The sequence below is a fragment of the Acomys russatus genome, chromosome 12 (genome assembly GCF_903995435.1).
Source record: "Acomys russatus chromosome 12, mAcoRus1.1, whole genome shotgun sequence".
Classification (NCBI taxonomy): domain Eukaryota; kingdom Metazoa; phylum Chordata; class Mammalia; order Rodentia; family Muridae; genus Acomys; species Acomys russatus.
Window position 1 is genome coordinate 47,800,374 of NC_067148.1, and position 20,233 is coordinate 47,820,606.

Here is a 20,233-nt window from a genome sequence, read left to right on the forward strand (position 1 = left end):
ACAACCATCTGCTACTCCAGTCCAGAGTGGTTGATGCTCTCTTCTAGCTCCATAGGCATTGTACATATGTGGTAAACTTACATACATGCATACAAAATGCCAGTACATATAAAATAAAAATAAATATTTAACAGACTATAAGATGTCACCTAAATATCCATTATAGTGGCAAATATTAAAGATTAAAAATACCAAATATAGGCAAGACTAGAAAAATTAGACCATTTAGTACTCTCTTACGTATTGTTTGTGAGACGCAGATAACATTGTTTTAAAAAGAGTTTTGGCAGTGTCTGTGTAAGAACAGATGTGAATAACCATGACCCTCCAAGCAATTTTGAGAAACATAACTACGTATGTGTCATGTATCCATCTTAGGAATGTTTAAAGCTGTAGTTATATTATGCAAAAAGCTTGGCAAACAACCTAGACATATATGTTTAAAGTGAAATGTTGTTTATATAGTGGAAGCTTTGTAGCAAACATAAACAGACTCGTGTGTGTGTGTGTGTGTGTGTGTGTGTGTGTGTGTGTGTTATATCTATTGAGGGAGGACAGAAGGGGGCATTAGATCCTCTGAAATTGGAGCTATAGGTGGTTGTTAGGTGCATGATGTGGCTGCTGCGAGCTTGGAGCCTCTAGAAGAACAGCCAGTGCTCCTAAGCACGGAGGCTTCTCTTCAGTCCCCTAGAAACATGATTTTTTATTATATTTTATGCTTTTTATGTTTATGCTATGTTTAAGTAACAAATACAGCAGAGACTATATACTGCTAAATACAAGTATTGTTAAACCTTCATGAGTTAAAGTTTTAAAATAATTTATAGTATCTACAATAGATAGTAAATAAAGCTTATCTTTTAGAATACTGTAAGAATGAAGGCACCTCCTTGACTTTTATGTTGATGGACATCTTTTCTCTCTAGATTGGCAGCAGAAGTAGCGTGTATTCCCCAGAGAGCAGTGTGCGGAAAACAGGGTCGTATATATATGAGGAGTTCATGCCTACGGACGGTACGGACGTTAAGGTAGGGTGTGTTTAGGGCGGGGCTGACTGCGGCGTGCTGGGTTCAAGTACAGATGCTCCTTACTAATGCTGAGTCATGTCCTGATAAGCTCTGTGTGAACGTCAGAACACTGTGTTAGCTGAGTATGGTAGTACATCCTACAAGCCCATTACTTAGATGTGAGGCAGGAGGATCTTGAGTTTGAGGCAAGCCATTGCTGCATATCCAGTTCCCCATCAGAGGACCTAGGAGTCAGAATATTTTCTATAAGTAAGTAAGTAAATAAATTAATAAATTAATAAATAGAAAGTCTAACCTCATGAACATCATAGCTTATTTGCATGGTACGCTGCCTACAGAACATGATTATCTTGCTTGTAATTGCACGACTGGCAAAAAGCTACATCTAATTGCTGCTGTCCAGCACCGTGAGAGAGTATGATACCATATTGTCATTGAACAAGAAAGAAATAAAAATTCAAAGGGTAATTTCAGGTGGAAGCAAGTCACTGTTGCATCCTCTTCATCAAATTGAAAATTCACAAGTTTAAGTCATTTAACTGTTAGAAGACCATATGAATTATATATAAATTTTAGTTAATGCTTTGAGCTTGCCATTTACTTCAGAGAAAGGTAACTATTTAGCTGCCAGCTCTTTTCCTTATTTTTAGTGTCATTGTTATTGGTACAAGGGATGGAACCTTAGCCCTTACATGAGGTAGGCAAGCATTCTGATACAAAGCTCTCATTAGTTCAGACTTCTTGTGCCATTTTGTATGGTGGACACCATTGACAATTGGAAGCCCAATAACTGCTTTTAAAGAATAGTGTTCTTAAAGGGTTAAAGTAAAAGACACAGTATTATAAGATGGGTTTTGGTGAATATTATAAAAATGTTTCGGTAGAGTTTTAAGTAGATGTGACTCTTTAAAGGTTAATGAGTAGCACAACCTCAGATCGAGCATTCCAGCAGCTGCCAGGTTCCAGGCAGTGAGTAGCCCCAGATCGAGCATTCCAGCAGCTGCCAGGTTCCAGGCAGTGAGTAGCCCCAGATCGAGCATTCCAGCAGCTGCCAGGTTCCAGGCAGTGAGTAGCCCCAGATCGAGCATTCCAGCAGCTGCCAGGTTCCAGGCAGTGAGTAGCCCCAGATCGAGCATTCCAGCAGCTGCCAGGTTCCAGGCAGTGAGTAGCCCCAGTGGTCCCGTGATAACAGTGGTGTGGTGCAAAGATGCCGTTGCGTCTGGTAGCCGATGAAGCTTGCCTTTTCCCAGCCAGCCTTTCTCTGACTAGCTGTTCTCTCTAAACTTAAATCTGATCTTGACCCTGCCTCTTAGAGTTTGTTGGTAGATTCTCATTGACTACGGGACAAAGTCTATGTTCATCAGGCTGCCTTACAAGCTATTATTTCCTAGCCTTTCTTCTGAAAAAAGTGCCATTGCTTACAGCTCATACTGCTTCCTTTCCCTTCCCAGCATTCCTTGTGTTGCTTCATTCTTCTGTTCTTCCTATTTATCACCCAAGTATAAAATGCCTTTCCTTGGTCTCCCTTTATATTAATTCCTCTACCCTTTAAAAAAGTCCTTAGTCATGTCTTTAAGAATTGTATCTTTCTGTTATTACACATAGACAATTTTGGTGTCACAGTGCTCAGCTTAGTGGTTCTGAACAGAGAATAAGCTCACATGCTGTGTAAGTAATTATGTATAACCTTTTCTAATACTGAAAATCCTGGTACATAACGTAGAAAGAAGTGTCTTTTAATAGCTTGCATCTGAACTATTTTAAATAGATATTTTTCTTTGACTTTATTGTTTTCTGGTTATATATTAATTGGCATTTTATACTATATATATTTAAATTTTATAAAAGGTTTATACTGTGGGTCCAGACTATGCTCATGCTGAAGCTCGAAAATCTCCAGCTCTTGACGGCAAGGTGGAAAGAGACAGTGAAGGGAAAGAAGTCCGATACCCCGTCATCCTCAATGCCCGGGAGAAGCTGATTGCGTGGAAAGTCTGCCTTGCTTTTAAGGTAAGATGCTGCGAAAGTTATGCGACCCTTGTAGTCTAAATTTTCTTTTTGGATGCTAGAAATGACCGGACTTAAGTGGAGAAGTAAGCTGAGAAGGTGATCAGTGTATGTGAGCTCATGTATGTATGTGGATCTTCTGTGTGGCTAATACCATTTTCCTATATAACTAATATACTCTTCCTGTATTATACAAAGCAATAAGCCTTATTCAGTTAACCAAAATTTAAAGTTATGAAACACCACTACTACTACTTAGTGGTACTGCCCAACATATTCTTTTTTCTAAATTAGTAGAAAGTACTTTTTAGATTGAAAATACTATTTGCATAAAATGATCTTCATTGTTTTTATCTTGGCTCTCAATCCTTTTGTCTAATACATAGTAAAACTTGTTTATGAGAACAACATAAACAACCTTTTTAAAGAAACCTCTTTGCTTCTGTGGTTGCCTTTCCCCTCTTCTATGCTATTAATTTATGTAATTGCTAGTATATAGTATTCAAGTGAAAGTAGTACAACTTTCATTAATACGCGATGTGTTTTATCTTTTCAAGGAAGGCCTATCCCAGATTCATAACATAAGCTAACTATATTACTGGTGATTATTAAAAGGAACTACTCATATATAATCATTTTATATGAAGATGTAAATAAATTGCAGGGCATTCTTATAAATTGCTTTATTGTGCTCTCATTCCACAGACTAATATTGTTGTTCTGTCTCTTTATTATAAGGGAATAATCGCATGGAATACATAATGTGTGCACAGAGTGCTCAAGGTTATGACTTCATAACTTTCATTTCTTTTTTCTTTTTATGATACAAAGTTTTATGTAATAATGATTATTAGGTATTTTATAATAGATAATGTTCTTAAAAGATTAGAATACTAAGTCATAATTGTTCCACTTAAAATTTCTTGTTGTAAATAGCAAACAGTTTGTGGCTTTGATTTGTTACGTGCCAATGGACAGTCCTATGTCTGCGATGTCAACGGCTTCAGTTTTGTGAAAAATTCCATGAAGTACTACGATGACTGTGCAAAGATTCTTGGGTAAGGACTCACTCACTTACTTTTCTCCTGTGTACCTTTGTGTACTTGTAAAGCCATGGATGCTTCTTGATCACTCTGGAGTAATAGTCAGACAAAAACCCAAAACTATGCCTGAGTCTGAGTTATCCTTTGGGTTATGAGGACAGCTTGATGAATTGTAAATTCCTAGCAATTTCACATCATGGATTTTGGAATAACATGGGATTATTAGTACAGCATTCCTCCATTTTTCCTATGTTATTATATTTGAAATGTTACATTAATCTATTTAATGTTATAAAAGAAATGTTCATGAAATTAGATACTTAAGTAATACAGGCAAAATTGAAATTTAGGATTCTTTTACATGACTTCTTTTCTATATGTGTGTTACTTGCTCTCTTAGTAAGACTATCACATAAGTGAAAAATAAAATATGACGTAAAGAACTTTCTATGTGTGTTACTTGCTCTCTTATAAGACTATCACATAAGTGAAAAATAAAATAAGATGTAAAGAAATACCATTTTTATATATCAGTTATTCTGCTTTATATCTTGATTCAGACTATTAAAACAAAAAGCATCTTTAAGACTTTCTAAGTGTATATGACAAAACTCTGTAAGGTAATTAGAGTTAGCTTTTGTAGTTTGCTTTAAAGGTTGAGTGCTTTTTAATAAAGAGAAATTTAAAGCAAGGTTATCTTACCAAATCTTAGCTTGAGTACATGCTAAGATAGAAAAAAACAAATTATGTATGTATGAGAGAGTGAGGAGAGAGAGAAGAGAAAAAGAGAAGGAAGAGGAGAAACGGGAGAGGGAGTTTGTGTGCACTGTGCACATATGTGTATAACTGGGTATGGTGCTTGTTCACGTGTGTGTAGGAGCTTGTGGTCGAAGCAACCTGAGGTGTCATTCCCAGCTAGCATTCACTTTTTTGGAGGTAGAGTCTCTCAGTCTCCCTCTGGCCTGGAACTCTGTTAGTGGGTAGGCTTGTCAGTCCCGGGAATCCACGTATCTCTTCCTTGCTAACACTGAGATTGCAAAGTACACACTGCCATGCCCGGCTTTGCTATTTTTTAAGCTGAGCATTGTGTGGTTCAAGGTCACGTTCTCATATTCGTAGTGTAAGCACTTTACCAACTGAGAAAGCTCTCAGCCCCTCAAATCAATTATTTAGACATTTTTCGTTGCTCCTCCTATTAAGAAATTATAGTAATGGCTTATTAGAAATTATCATATTTAGAATAAGTTTGTCCAGAGATATAGGTCAGTGAAAAAATATTCTGTACACAGGAGTCTGGTTGCCATGCTCAGTACATCTCACTCACAAAGAAAAATAGCATAATAGATGTTTAACAGACAGTTAACGAATAATAAAAAATATATATATTTAGCTAGTACTATAACTGAAGCAACTCATTTTATTTTCAAACTATATGTGTTATTGAAAATGTGTGGCATTTTGGTAGTGCATTCAAATGATCATGGCTTGATGTAGGGAGTTTTTATGGAACGTAACCATTACATAGTTTGATTTAAATTCTTGTGGCTCCCTATCATGGCATAATTGAATCTTTGAATCAACTCTTTTTTAATAATATTCTTTTGGTCTTAAAGCAATATTGTAATGCGGGAACTTGCGCCACAGTTTCATATCCCCTGGTCAATACCCTTAGAAGCTGAAGATATTCCAATCGTACCAACTACATCTGGAACTATGTAAGTTTCAATTATTCATATTTCACTTAGTAATGCCTTGGGTTTTCCACAGTAGTATGTCTTATTAAGCAAAACATGAATTTCTGAATGGGTCTTAGCTTACTATCTGTGTTTTCATGTGACTCGGTTTGAAGATGGGGGATAGGTATGTTTCTACAAGAGTATACCAAATTAAAGCTCAGAATGCTACATTCAGATCCTGAAACTTGCTTGAGCAAGTATAGAGCCTGTGACCATGGGTGGATGCTGCGCAGCGCCTTCCTCAGGCTCACAGCAGCAGGCAGCTTTCTCTTTCTCTAGTCATATCCTTAGGTAAATAAATCAGACTGATAGCGCCAAAGTGTCTGATAGCCTTCTGCTTGGGAAATCACTCAGTTTAATGTCAGGTGATTTGATTGAATGTTTCATAGTCACAAGTTTGGAGACATACTGGACTATTAATATCTTTCAGGGATATATTCAGTGATTTGCACTTTGAAATTGAAATCATAGCTTTTTACTCTGGCATACTGCTAAACACCTTCCTAAGTTGAGTTTTAAATAATTTTCTATTAGATGACAAGATATACTGCATATATAAATATGGCAGCCATCATATAACGGTATTGCTTTGATTTAGTGGTGTCTCTGCTGCTAATACTACAGGGCAGATAGATGTCTAATGAAGCTCAGGTTAGAGCCCGTGTGCTCTGTATCAGTTCACGTCCTCACTTCTAAGAAAACAACTACGTAAAGGAGTATCCTCACTGGCTTCTTCATCCTTGTAGGATTTGGTTTTCCAAAATGAAGTCAAAAGAAACCCTGGCTGTTAGGGAATTGAGAACATGGGTATTTTTTGTCATTTTAGGATGGAACTTCGGTGTGTCATAGCTGTCATACGACATGGGGATCGAACACCAAAACAAAAAATGAAAATGGAAGTGAGGCACCAAAAGTATGTCATAAGAGAGACTTCACTACTCATGTGTAACTTGAGATTTTTTGTCAGCATTAGCTCCTTTGATTGATGCATCAGACAATATTTTTACCTACTACTTTGATCATGAAAATATTTAACCCACCAAACACATACAAATTCATTTAAAGGATTTTGTGTGTGTTAGCGCCTAAAGTTTATTGTGGGTATATCCATAGCTGTCGATCTACTATGCCCTTCATTTGTCACCATATAAATATATTTTACTTATTCTTACTTTATTATTTTCTTGCATTGTACTGTGAGAACCAACATTTCAGCATTCCAGCAGCAAATTGGTAGGAAGTTCCCATTATTTTTGTTGAGTGTTTGATTTGGACATGATTAAATATGGAAACCTGAGCCATTAAATATGTATGACACGTGATGCATTGACCACAGAAAATGTTATGTATTTAATGGTATGCTGTTCCATTGTGCACAGTTTTGAAAGTAATATTGTGGGTATTAGTTCAGTGTGCATTAGGTATGTGTTGACTTCCATTGGTAAAAGAGAAGCACATGAACTTGTGTGTCAGAGTTGGAGGCTGCAGAATCACTTGAGCCAAGGAGATAAGACACCAACTGGATAATACATAAGAAAATTCACACCTTTAGTCCCAGCACTCAGGAGGCAGAAGCAGGCAGATCTCAGTGAGCTCAAGGCCAGCCTGGTCTACAAAGCGAGACTAGGATACCTGAGGCTACACAGAAAAACTTTGTTTCAAAAAGACAATAAATAAATAAATAAGGAAGATTCTTTGGCCGGGAGAAAAGGTAGAAACCTAAAGTTGGGTGAAAGAAGAAGCACAGTACTAATATGCATAGACTTTATTCGTACATCTATTATTTTATTATGTTGAGTATGTGGTGAGGACGTTAGTTTGCTGTTTTGTTTTTTAATAGGGTCTTTTTAAGTTGCCCAGGCTGACCTTGAACTCATGATCCTCCTGGTTCAGCTTTCTGAATGCTGTGGTTATAGGTATTCATGACCGTGCCCAGCTCCACAGTAATAATACTAATTATTGCAAATGACTTACTGTCTTTTGTCCTTTTCTAAGGTTTTTTGATCTTTTTGAAAAGTGTGACGGATATAAATCAGGGAAGTTAAAACTCAAGAAGCCAAAACAATTACAGGCAAGTTTTTATTGTTGTTGTTTTTTTCTTCTTCTTTTTCTTTTATGTATGTTAAATTTAAATTTCTTTATGGTGAAATTACATAAAAATTCAAACTCCTTAACTTACTTAGGAAGTCCTGGATATTGCACGGCAACTTCTTATGGAGCTGGGGCAAAATAATGACTCTGAAATTGAAGAAAACAAGTCAAAACTTGAACAGCTTAAGACTGTGCTAGAGATGTGAGTAGCTCTTTGGCGGTGCTCCTTACAGTGCAGTGCTCCTGCAGTGCTCCCGTTGGCTTATGTGACAACACGTACTATTATATTGGGTTATTGATCTAGCTTTACTCTCAACTTCAATGAGGAGAAAGCAAGCATGGTAACTGGGCCTTCTTGAACACTCAGAATGAAGGTCACGTAGCTAACTGATCCGAGGTTGAGCCCTATTGAGCTAAAACGTGTTCAACTGCTCCTTCAGACATTGACACCCATCACTGTTTCTGTTGAGAGCTTTATGGGTGGCCACTTATGCTTTTATATCCTTTGATGCTTAAACTGTACTTGGTTTTAAAATAGTTTTCTCTTCATTTTTGAGAATTTCCAGTGTGTAGACAATAAAATGCTATCACAGCTGCTTTCCCCTCCGTCAACCTCCGTTCTCCACCAACACATCTTCCTCCTAATCTTGCGGTTTCATTAAATCCAGTTAGTGCTGACTGGGTACGTGCGTGGGTATGCGGCATCCGCATGTCACAGCATCCCTTCCCATGCTCCGGCTCTTTTACATGTTTGTACATATCTGTATACTGTGCCTTTCCAGGATTGTCTAACTTTTATCAAAACATGTTTTAAAAAATTTTTAGTGGATTTGGATGATAGCTGATTTTGTAGATTTCTTTTTTGGGGGGTGGGGGGGGGTGGGGGGGACAGGACTTAAGGTATTTTTGAAGAATCCACCAAGGCAGTTGAAGAGAATTAGTTTTTAATCCATATATTTTAGTTTTTCTTTAGGAAGTCAATACTACATTAATGTTTTACAGTCTAATTGGCATTTTATTTTTCAGGTATGGTCATTTTTCTGGAATAAATCGTAAGGTCCAATTGACCTATCTCCCTCATGGTTGTCCTAAAACATCCAGTGAGGAGGAAGGTACATAATTTTTAATCTCTATTATGATTATGTGTATGTAATAACTTGCTCTATATTGCTAACTTGGGTCATTTTGTGCTCAATAGCCTTTAGGATTGGTATGCTAGAAAAACAAAACAAAAACCTAAAATGAGTATTTTGTTAGCTGTGCTTCTATCCTTTTAATAAAGATATATTTTGTTTTATTCTTGAGATATAATTTAGTTATAACATTTCTCCCCATTCTTCCCTCCAGACCCTACAAAATCCCCACTCTCCTTCAAATTCATGGACTCTTTTTTTTTTTTCCACTAAATATAAACTGTTCAGTCTGTATAATGTTACTTACATGTATGTTTTCAGGCCGCACCATTTGGCACTGGACAACCAATAGATGTGCTCTTCCCTGTGGAAGATCCATATTCTGCTCCCGGCTCCACTCAGTTGCCTGTAGTTCCTTCTGTAGGCTTGAGGTCTCCTGGGCTTTTTCTTGTCCAGTTTGGTGTGCTTAGCTCTGTCATCTTTGTTCAGCTTAGGTTCGGGCAGTCTTGTTAGTGAGATTTTACGAGGGTAGCTTCTGAAGTTATTAGAGGACACAGTTCCATAGTAAGCTTCCTGAGCCCTTTCCTCTTACAATCTCTTGACCTCCTCTTCTACAGTGTTCCCTTAGGTGTGGGAGTGTTTTGTAGATGTACTTTGGGGGACTGGGCGCCACAACTCTGTTTTAACTGGATGCAGTTTTCTGTAGTAGTCTCCATCTCTTGCAAAGAAGAGTTTCCTTGCGGGTAGGGATTATGCTTGTTAGTAAGTTAGTGGCTGTAGATTCTCCAATAACCATGGCTTCACTAGCGCTGACTAGTTAACTCTATTTTCAGTACTGGGCATGGCGTCCTTCTTGTTGAGCAGGTCTTGAGTACAGTTAGAAAGCTGTTGGTTACCCCAAGGTGTGCATAGGGTTATTGTGATATTACTGACGTAGTTCATAGGTGTCTTAGCTGAGTTGGACTGTTGGTTGCCTCACCCCTTTGGAAGCTCGCCTGGCCTTCTTGTACCATGAAAGGTAGCTCTGAAGGAAGGGTCTTTCAGGGCAGTTCCAGCCCAGGAGTCTCTAGACCTTGCATCTTCAGCAATAAGGATTTACCATCCACCTCTAGGGGGTGACCAAAGGCAACAGCAATAGGCTATGTGTTTTTGGGAGGAGTCTGTTGGAAGACCTTGGCCAACAGATCAGCCGAGGGCTTCTCGTATCTGATGCTGAGGTTTCTGTTAGGTGGTCTTTGGCTCTTGGAAGGAGAACCATCACTCCAGATGAGAAAAGTTCAGTAAAGTTTTATAAGTTTATGTATACATGGAATTACATGTATTATATATAGGTTTTTGTTTTGATTTGATTTGTTTTGAGGTGGGGTAAATAGTTAATAGTATTATTGTTTTTTCAGAAATTCTTTTTGTTATTTTGCCCACCCCCCTCCTCCCTCATTAAGGAGCCCTCTCCTTTCCCATCAGGCCACTTGTACCCTGCTGCTCCCTTTACCCTCCTCCAACCTTATATTTATCGCCCTCACCTTCCCTAAGAAGCTCCTCCCTTTCCCATTTCCCCTACAAGTAATCTGATAAAAGTAGGTTTTATTTTTTCAATTGTAAATAAGAAATGTTGTTATTTTTGGAAACTCTTCAGGATTACTTTTTTCTCTGAGTTAGTCAGATGAGCCTTCTACTTATAAGTAGGTGTTCTTTGGTAGATCCTGTTCATTCTGTTGTTGGTATGAGATGACAGTATACAGAAAGAAAAAACACCTCAAAATATATGAAAAAAATTGAAAGTACATATAACCAATGTGTTTCTAGAGTAACTTGATATTTTGTTCTAAATTTTAAACTTAATTCCACTATGCACCTAGATAAGGTTGGTCTCCTAAGGGCATAAAATCCAGAAAGAAAAATGGGCAGGATTGGAACAACTATTCCATGCATATTAATAATAATAATACAGGCTGAGTGTCCTTAGCCATAAAACTCTAGAGCCTATTTGTAAAACTTTACATTTTTAGTGTAGAGCATCTGCGTGTGTGTGTGTGTGTGTGAGAGAGAGAGAGAGAGTCAGAAGTAAGACCTATATGTTTTATGTGTGCCTTACATGTGTCCTGAAGATAACTATACCTTTTTTTCTTTTCTTTTCTTTTTTTTTTTTTTGAGACAGGGTTTCTCTGTGTAGCCTTGGCTGTCCTAGACTCGCTTTGTTGACCAGACTGGCCTCGAACTCAGAACGATCCACCTGCCTCTGCCTCCCGAGTGCTGGGATTAAAAATGTGCGCCACCATGCCTGGCTACTATACCTTATTTTAAATGACTTTGTACATATGGAAAGTTTCCTTGTAAGGAATTCTAATTTGTTACATCTTGTTAGTTATTCAAAAGTGCTAGAGCCTTGTGCATTTCAGATGTTTGGATTAGGTTGTTCTACACTTGGTAGTTATTCTTGCTGTCATACTGACAGTATGCTTTTTTCTAAGTTTCTTTTTTAAACTGGTAATCAAGAGTGGTATATAGTGCCAGCATATCAGTCTGCAGGAAGACACACCTTTAAAAGGAATTCAGCAATGCATATTAAAAACTTGAGCACTTGTTTTGTGCTCTGACCTTAATTTTAATTGCAAGACCCTTTTTTCCCCCAGGAGTTAAGCAGGTGATTAGAACAGGACGGAGCTACCGAGCTACTTCATGGAGTTTTGATTATCTTAAGTATAAATACAGGTTTGAATATGTTTAGCTTTATGTGTTTACCATTTGCACTCATCCATCATGCTTTGTGATCAAGAACACTATGGCTTTATTTCCTATATTGGAATTTAGATCAAAAGTGTTCTGGGAGAGAGAAATACAGTAAAACCATCTGTGAAATGTTCTTCAGTGCATTATTATCAGCCTACATAGTAAAGCACACACAGGGCTGCTAACTCACCTCAGCGGAAAGGTGTTTGTCTGTTATAATGAGTCATTAGTAATTCCTTTCGTGCTTATAATACTTTGAATGGGGGCAGGTGTTGGTTTGCGTGTTTGAACAGCGTCTCTGGCTACTCTGCCTGTCCTGGCATTGCTATGTAGATCAGGATGGCCTTGAAGCTGTAGTAACCCTTCTGCCTCCACGTTCCATGTGCTCGGATTACAGGCATGTAGCAGTGACACCAGCAATACTTGTGTTTAAATGGCCCTTTCCCCTAGCACCCCATATGCACACCTTCAAGCTATGATGAAGGATAGATCAAAATCAAATATAGAAACTCACTTATAGTGCCTTCTTATATCTAAGCAAAGACGTTGAAGTAGAATTTTGAGAGCCTGTTTTTCCCAACTGAAACAGCTGGTCTTGCCTAGGTTTTACTAACATTTATTAGTTCTCATAAAATTTAATATTTGCCTAAGAATCACCCAGATTACTGATTTCCAAATAGAATGAGGTATGTATCTTCTTCCCTTAGGCTATGCACTTCATGCATATGGCACTTGGTATTTTGAGGCCTGAGCCCTGGCACCTAGGAGCTCAGGGTGTGACTAACATTTGTAGTGCTAATGCATTAAATGTGTTGTAAAAACTGCTAGCAGGGCAGGGAAGGGAGAGAGGTTAGTTCCCTGGAAAACATGGAGATCCTGCTTCCTAAATTAAAGATTTTAGGATTCCAGTCAGGTCTTTACAGGTGGAGCAAAGGGTGCTCCTGATGGGAGCAATAGACCACAAGGCACGTTTAGAGAACTTGCATATGGGTCAAGTTCCACTGAAAGAGAGCCCCGAGTAAAGGTTAATACTGAGACCTGTTTACACAGTTGTTTATCACTCTACCCTGTCGTAGATAACCGAAGAGAAGAGCCATCCTTACTTCTGGTTCTAAAATGGGGAGGAGAACTAACCCCTGCTGGTCGGGTTCAGGCTGAAGAGCTGGGAAGAGCTTTTAGGTGTATGTACCCTGGAGGTCAAGGTAAGTGCTGTAATTTGATTGAATCTCACACCTTCACCCTATGATATTATTAAGCATTTGTAGAGGTACCACAAAACAGAAGCATAGCTTAAGTGATGTGAGGACTTATTTTCAGGAGATTATGCAGGTTTTCCTGGCTGTGGCTTACTCCGACTGCATAGCACCTACCGACATGACCTCAAGATCTACGCTTCAGATGAAGGGCGGGTCCAGATGACTGCAGCTGCTTTTGCAAAGGTATAAGCAGCCTTATAACTACTATGAATTCCAATGCAAGCCATTACTGACAAAGATGAAGTACAAGAATATTAAAGTTGACCGTGGGATGAGTAGCTTACGCATGATAACTCTAGCATCTCATACAGTTCCTGTGACGGCCTGTGACTGCATACATGTGTAAACCCTTGACTCTATTTCATACTTAGGGTCTGTTGGCTCTAGAGGGAGAGCTTACCCCCATTCTTGTTCAGATGGTGAAAAGTGCAAATATGAATGGCCTTTTGGACAGTGACAGTGACTCTTTGAGTAACTGTCAGCAGCGTGTAAAAGCAAGGCTTCATGAAATACTTCAGAAAGACAGAGATTTTACAGCTGAAGACTATGAAAAGGTAGGTCTCAGCAGGTCTTTCCTCAGCTCTTTTTCAGCTTCACCTGTGCTGTTGGTATTTCCATTTTTACATAGGTCATTAGTAATCTCTATATAGTAGTCTATTTGAGGGGACTGGTATATTTCCTGTTTAAAAAACATCAGATAATAAATATTCTATGTTTTGTGAGCCTGTTGAGGTTACTTTTCCTGTTGCTGTGATAAAATATCCCAACAAAACTAACAAGTAAGAAAGGGTTTAATTTGATGCACAGTTCAAAGTTACAGCCCATCATGGCAGAGACGACACAGCAGCAGGAACTTGAGGCAGCTGGGCACATTGCAATCACAGTTTTGAAGCAGATGTTGAATGTTTATCCTCAGCTCTTTTCCCTTTTGTATATAGCCCAGGAACAAACCAAGCCTAGGGAATGGTGACACCCACTTGTATAGTGGGTCGGTCTTCTTACCTCAGTGAACGTAGCTAAGATAATTCCCTACAGACATGATCAGAGACCCATTGCCTGGGTGATTCTTAGGTCTCATCAAGTTGACAATTTATATTAAGTGTCATAATGCTGACTGTTCTCTCTCTCTCTCTCTCTCTCTCTCTCTCTCTCTCTCTCTCTCTCTCTCTCTCTCTCTCTCTCCCTCCCTCCCTCTTCTCTTCCTCTCTCTCTTTCTCTCTCTCTCTCTCTTCCTCTCTCTCCCTCTCTTCCTCTCTTCTTCTCTGTCTCTCTTTCTCTGTCTCTCTGTATGTGTGTGTGTGTGTGTTTAGTTTTTTGCTTCCTTTAAAATGTTAAAAGCCTCATAAGGTTACATCACTGACCGACTGACCCTACTTGGCCTGCAGAACTTATTTTGCTGTCTCATATTCTATTTTATCAACATTGTGTAGTTTATGATGCTTTCAACTGATTACTGTTAAGAGCTGTTATGATTAATGCTGGTGTGAACATTTTTGCAGAGTCTCTTAGGAGACTCTGTTTCTCTTAGATGAATTCTATGAATGACAATTCAAATTAAGGTATGCTCATACTCAGTATTACTGGGTAACACCCAACTGTTTTCCAAAGTGTAAGCCAGTTAGACCCATGAAGTGTGACAGCTGCCATTGCTCCCTAGATTCTTCTCTTGTAAGATTCTCAGGTTATCTGATGATTATTCCGGTAGATAAGCCTAGAAGATACTTTCTCATTTAAACCTGACTGTTTAGATGTCCTTTTTCATGTCCTCTCCGTAAATGTTTTTTTTTTTCTGCTTGATGCCTGTGTTTTTCTTATTGAGTGACAACAGACAAGAGTTCTCACTGTGTTATTTATGCTCCTGTTACTGATAAAATTCTATCAATCTTAACGATCCATTTGAATAAGCATAGGTTCATATTTACCATTAATTTTCGGCTCAGTGTTTTCCTTGAAGTTAGTGCTTTTCTAACTAAAGTCATAGTATATTCTAATTTATGATCTGAACTTTATGATCTTATTAACTATCAATTTATCTGAAGTTCAGACTAAGTTGATTATGTGTATCTTGAGAATAATGTGTCAGAATCTATTTTTCTCCTTAATTATATGCACATTTAGTAAAGCCTGATGAGGCTTCTCTTCCTACTTACTGGAACACTGCTTATCAGCTGTAGCTGCTGCTTCTTCTGCCCTGTTTGTTGGTCATCGTATAGTAACAGTGAATAAAATATTATGCCTTCAGTACAGGCTCCCCTTTAATTGTTTTTTGGCATGTCTCAAATTTCCACATAAGCTTTAAAATAGGCTTATTAAAAATAGTATTGCGATTTTATTTAGCTTGCATGAAATCCATATTTCCATGGCTGATCATCCACCTCAGCAGACATCCCAGAAGGAAAAACAAAAATAAAAAAACCCTTCCCCCTTACTCTCTCGAAGAACTCTGGAACTAAATGCCCCTCCCTTTTACTTTCTGTGCATCTCTATTCCTTATCTTGACTTCCTCTTACTCTCGATGTTTTTTTGTTTGTTTGTTTGTTTTTTTTTTCCCCTGTTTACTCCTTGTTAACTGGCTGCTTGCTCCACCTCTTGACCTAGGGCTAACTTTATTTAATATTGTTTACAATACTCAAGCAGAAAGCTCTTAGATTAGAAGGTGTGTGCTGGGAGTGACCACATCACAGCTAGAAACAGGTTTTTCAGTAAACAACACAATCTTGGGATTCATAGTGTGATCAAATATCCTATAACACAGCCCTTTTACTGTGTGATGGTGCTACGCATAGTTTTTCTGTTTAGGTTTTTATTTGTTTCTACATCATCCTGGTTTTATGTTAGATTAGTTTCACATACATGTTTCTTGGCCAACCAGTTGGTTAACTAAGGTTTACAGTTTGTTGCTTGGCATGGGTCACTTCTGATGCACCCTTTCTTTTTTGAATCCTACATATAAGCTACTTACCATTTTTTTACCTTTGTGAAACTCAGACTTCAGTTTGAATCTGGTGTTCTTAATTCAACAATATTTTTTCTTCTTGGCATCTCTTTAGAATCAACAAGCATTTCCAATGCAGGTGAAACCTCTTTCTAACATCAGGCTGTGTTCTTGATCATTGGCCATTTTATAATTCTTTATGACCTTGGTCTCTCTTGGATGCTTTAAAGAATAAAAGTAACTTTTCTTTGTGGAGTGTCACTTACCTCCAGCAGTTAGATTGGACCAAAGCACCTAGTTCACTATAACTAAAAGTGCAATTTCTCTTTACATTTTGTTGTATTTGTAGAAACCTACTTCATTTTGTTAAACATCTTGCTGATATAGATGTTAAAAGTTGTATTTATAATCAGTACCATTAATTGCTTGTGTTGAATTGGAAAAATCCTTATTAACAAAGTCTAATAACATAGTGGTTAGCAGTATGAGCACTGCAGCCAGCCTTCCTGTGATAGAATCCTTGTCCAGCTACTGAACCTCAGGTGAGTAACTCTCCAGAGAAAAGATGCTGATGGTTGCATGTGCCCAGGACAAGAGCAAATGGGAATATGTCAAGTGGATAGAACCATATTTGCACGTAATGTGCAAATCACCAAATTCTCATCCCATCTCATCCTTTCATTTAGATTTGTTAAATAATCTAATTATAGTTAAAGCTTAATATTATTTTAACATGAATTTCTGAGTCGTTCACATTTCTGTTGATGCTCCTACTGTTTGTTAACTATCTTAATGGATAGAATGTAATTATTTTCCCAGCTGTGGAAAATTTTGTGTTTGTTCTCTTGGATAAAACACTTATGTTATTCATTTGTAGCTTACTCCATCTGGAAGCATTTCTGTTATCAAATCAATGCATTTAATTAAAAACCCAGTGAAAACCTGTGACAAAGTATATTCCTTGATTCAAAGTTTGACTTCCCAAATCAGACATCGGATGGAAGATCCCAAATCTTCTGGTAAGTTTTGTTTGTTTGTTTTGTTTTGTTTGTTTGTTTTAAGACTATAGAACAGAAGCTACTGTCATTGTTTTGGTAATGAGCATTAAAATGAGGTGTGTGACTCTTAGGGTATGAAGCCTCTCTCTTGGGCTGTGGGTGTATTTAGTATGGTTTAGTGCATAGCCAGCAAGAACTAATAGCTAGTTTACGGCCGTTTTGTCCATGATAGAAAGAACAAGAGAGTGCTGTATTCTTACTTTGTTATCACATTGCTTAGCATCCCCAGATACTAAGCAGAGAACTCTTGTTCCAAGGCTACTTTGAAATCCTTGATACCTTAGATTTCTTGGTGATAAAAATGAGTGCTTTGAACTCTTTTTAATATCTAAGATATTTTTTGTGAAATGATAGTATGCTTATTCTATGTAGTCATAGGAATTTAGGGAAGTAAAGTATTTAAATTTTAGAATAGTAAGCATATTGATGCAAAGAATTTTGCTATACTTCTTGGTGTTTTCCTTTGCAGTATTATCAAGATCTATAATATATGGAAATGGTCTCATAAATAAATCAGACGCCTCATCCATGTACTTGTGTGAGGTACTTATCCAAGCCTAAAACTACGCTCTTGCTAATGGTCTATGTGGACCGTAGTACTTTCTAGCTTCTTAGAGCATTCCCTTCTTTTTAAAATCTCCTTACAGGGAGCCAGTCTTGGAGGCACAGTCTGGTAATTACAGCCCCAGAAAAGCTGAGCCAGAAAAACAGGGAGGTTCAGGCCAGGAGAGCCACATAGAGTAAAAGTAAATACTAAGGCATATTCCTAATCTGATTGTTAGGATGGATATACTAAAATTTGTGTGTTGTTTTAGATATTCAGCTTTATCATAGTGAGACACTGGAACTCATGCTGCGTAGATGGTCCAAGTTGGAGAAAGACTTTAAAACAAAGAATGGAAGATATGATATTAGTAAGATTCCTGACATATATGACTGCATCAAATATGATGTTCAGCATAATGGTTCCTTGAAGTTAGAAAATACAATGGAACTATATAGACTCTCGAAGGCATTAGCAGACATTGTTATCCCTCAGGTATGTTACTCTTGGGAGTTAGTTTCTTTATACTTTATGTAAAAAGCACTTTCACTGCTCACTGCTGGATAAAGATAGATGGCATGATTCTAAATAACCCTTAACTTTTATATTAGGTAATTTGAGTTATTATAAGCATTTTATTGTACTAGTAATCTCATTGTCCGATTGTCTAGCCATTTGATGATACTGACTTTTTAAAGATAGGCTTTATTTATTATAGCAAAATTAAGTAGAAAATACAGAGTTCCCATATGACTTCTGCCACTATACAAGCGGAGCCTGCTTTTTCCTTTTTCCACAAAGTTACCACACTGGAGTAGCATCGTGGTCACAGTCACACTAACATATCATGGTGACCTAGAGCTCATAGTTTATGTTAGGATTTACGCTTGGTTATGTATATCCTGTGATTATTAGCCCAGTTTATTGTAATATGTATAATACAGACTAGTTTTGCTGAATTAAGGATGTGGTGATTGCTCTTTTTAATTGAATAATAATTTGCTGACAGAACTGGAAGCAGTATGGAATAAATGAATTAGCAAATTTTTATTGCACACAACTGTGTACCCAACAGCACCATGCTAGGGAAGTGTGTGGGAAGTGAATGAAAATGTTAATTGTGGTCCCATGTAAGTATTTTCACAGCCTGGGCATATAGTTAGTTCAGCAATAATATACTTGCCTACACTGCACAAGGCTTTGGGATACTTTCATGTCAGCAAAGAGTTATTTTAGCTAATTTCAATAGTGTGAACAAAAATTTTACTGTCTTGAAGAGAAAAACTAATACTAACTAGCACACACACAGAGGCAGACACCTTTGGCATTGTTGTAAATTTAGAAAATATAGTGACAATATAGTTGCTCTAAGTTTGCAACTAAGAGAAAAGTATGTTAGTGTTCAGAATTTTCGGTCTTTCCTTGATTAGTTGATTGGTATGAACAGAACCTAACTTACCAGGCTTTTAATTTGGAAAACTAGATTCTTTCCATTTCTTTCACTCTCTTTTTATGTATTTAACACACCTGGAACTCTGAGGCTCAAACTATTTTTTACCAAGGTTAGCAGTGTACAAAAGTTTCCAAATACTTACAACTTGCTAAGTCAAATTTCAAAACAAATTTTCCCTTATTTTTAATTTTTTCACATCTTTGATTACAACTAATTAAAGAAAAACTTTAAGAATAATATTAGACAAAGGCTTTTCTTCTTGAGACTGGGACTCACTATATTGTTGTCTGAACTGCTCTGGAACGCTATGTTGATCAGGCTGGCCTAGAACTCACAGAGACCCACCACCTTGCCTCTGCCTCCCAACTGTTGGGATTAAAGACACACACTACCACTACTAGCTTTTTTGAAAAATCTGTTATGCATTTTGAATTAATAGTAATTACCTGTATGTTTAGCTTAAAATTCTCTGACCTCAAATTTTTGTCTTAAATTTTTTTTCATATTTTAAACCTTCTGATGAACTGGAAGATTAGTCATAAAGTTTGTGTTCATCCATTCTCCCCCCCCCCCCCTTCCCTTTTCAGTACTCAACTGCACTCTCAATTCCACCAGATCATTCTTCTAATTACACATACTAGCTTGAAAAGAATATATTTGTAGTTGCAAAATATGCAAACCAAGAGTTGTCTATTTTTGAAAGCTTTATTAAAACATTTGCACCTTATGATAGTTCTTTACTTCAGGAGTAGAATTGCTTGTTATAGCTTTTCTAATTTCACAATATTTCTAACTCTCTCCAGGAATATGGTATAACTAAAGCTGAAAAACTGGAAATTGCCAAAGGCTACTGCACTCCTCTAGTTAGAAAAATTCGATCTGATCTTCAGAGGACACAAGATGATGACACTGTCAATAAACTACATCCTGTGTAAGACTGTAGCAGCTGTTCACATGTATAGGCTTCTATTTGTGTGCAGTTCACATCCAGAGTCCTTCTTGGTTTATGCAGAAATCAAGAGCGTGTCACCTTATATTACAGACGTAGGATTACATAGGCATTCCTGTTAATTACTTTTCCCCTAGTACTCTTTTGGGGCTGTGGCGGGGGGAGAGTTGAGGCTTTAGACATGTCATAGGCACTGGCTCTCTCACTGACCAGAGTCCCTGAGATAGTGTGTCTCTGTTATGTCAGCTGACATCAATATTATCATCAAGC

General features: G+C 37.6%; 1 protein-coding gene across 1 annotated transcript in view; it reads left to right on the forward strand.

Moving 5' to 3' along the window:
• Positions 1-20,233, forward strand: part of Ppip5k2 (diphosphoinositol pentakisphosphate kinase 2) — a 61,127-nt gene that overhangs the window by 14,504 nt on the left and 26,390 nt on the right. The window contains exons 7-20 of the mRNA XM_051154417.1: positions 927-1,028; positions 2,877-3,038; positions 3,972-4,093; positions 5,692-5,793; positions 6,641-6,727; positions 7,810-7,889; positions 8,002-8,107; positions 8,932-9,017; positions 12,845-12,970; positions 13,086-13,207; positions 13,396-13,578; positions 16,837-16,978; positions 17,833-18,056; positions 19,818-19,945. Of these exons, the coding sequence (XP_051010374.1) occupies positions 927-1,028; positions 2,877-3,038; positions 3,972-4,093; positions 5,692-5,793; positions 6,641-6,727; positions 7,810-7,889; positions 8,002-8,107; positions 8,932-9,017; positions 12,845-12,970; positions 13,086-13,207; positions 13,396-13,578; positions 16,837-16,978; positions 17,833-18,056; positions 19,818-19,945 (1,772 nt within the window). The remainder of the gene's footprint in view (positions 1-926; positions 1,029-2,876; positions 3,039-3,971; positions 4,094-5,691; positions 5,794-6,640; positions 6,728-7,809; positions 7,890-8,001; positions 8,108-8,931; positions 9,018-12,844; positions 12,971-13,085; positions 13,208-13,395; positions 13,579-16,836; positions 16,979-17,832; positions 18,057-19,817; positions 19,946-20,233) is intronic.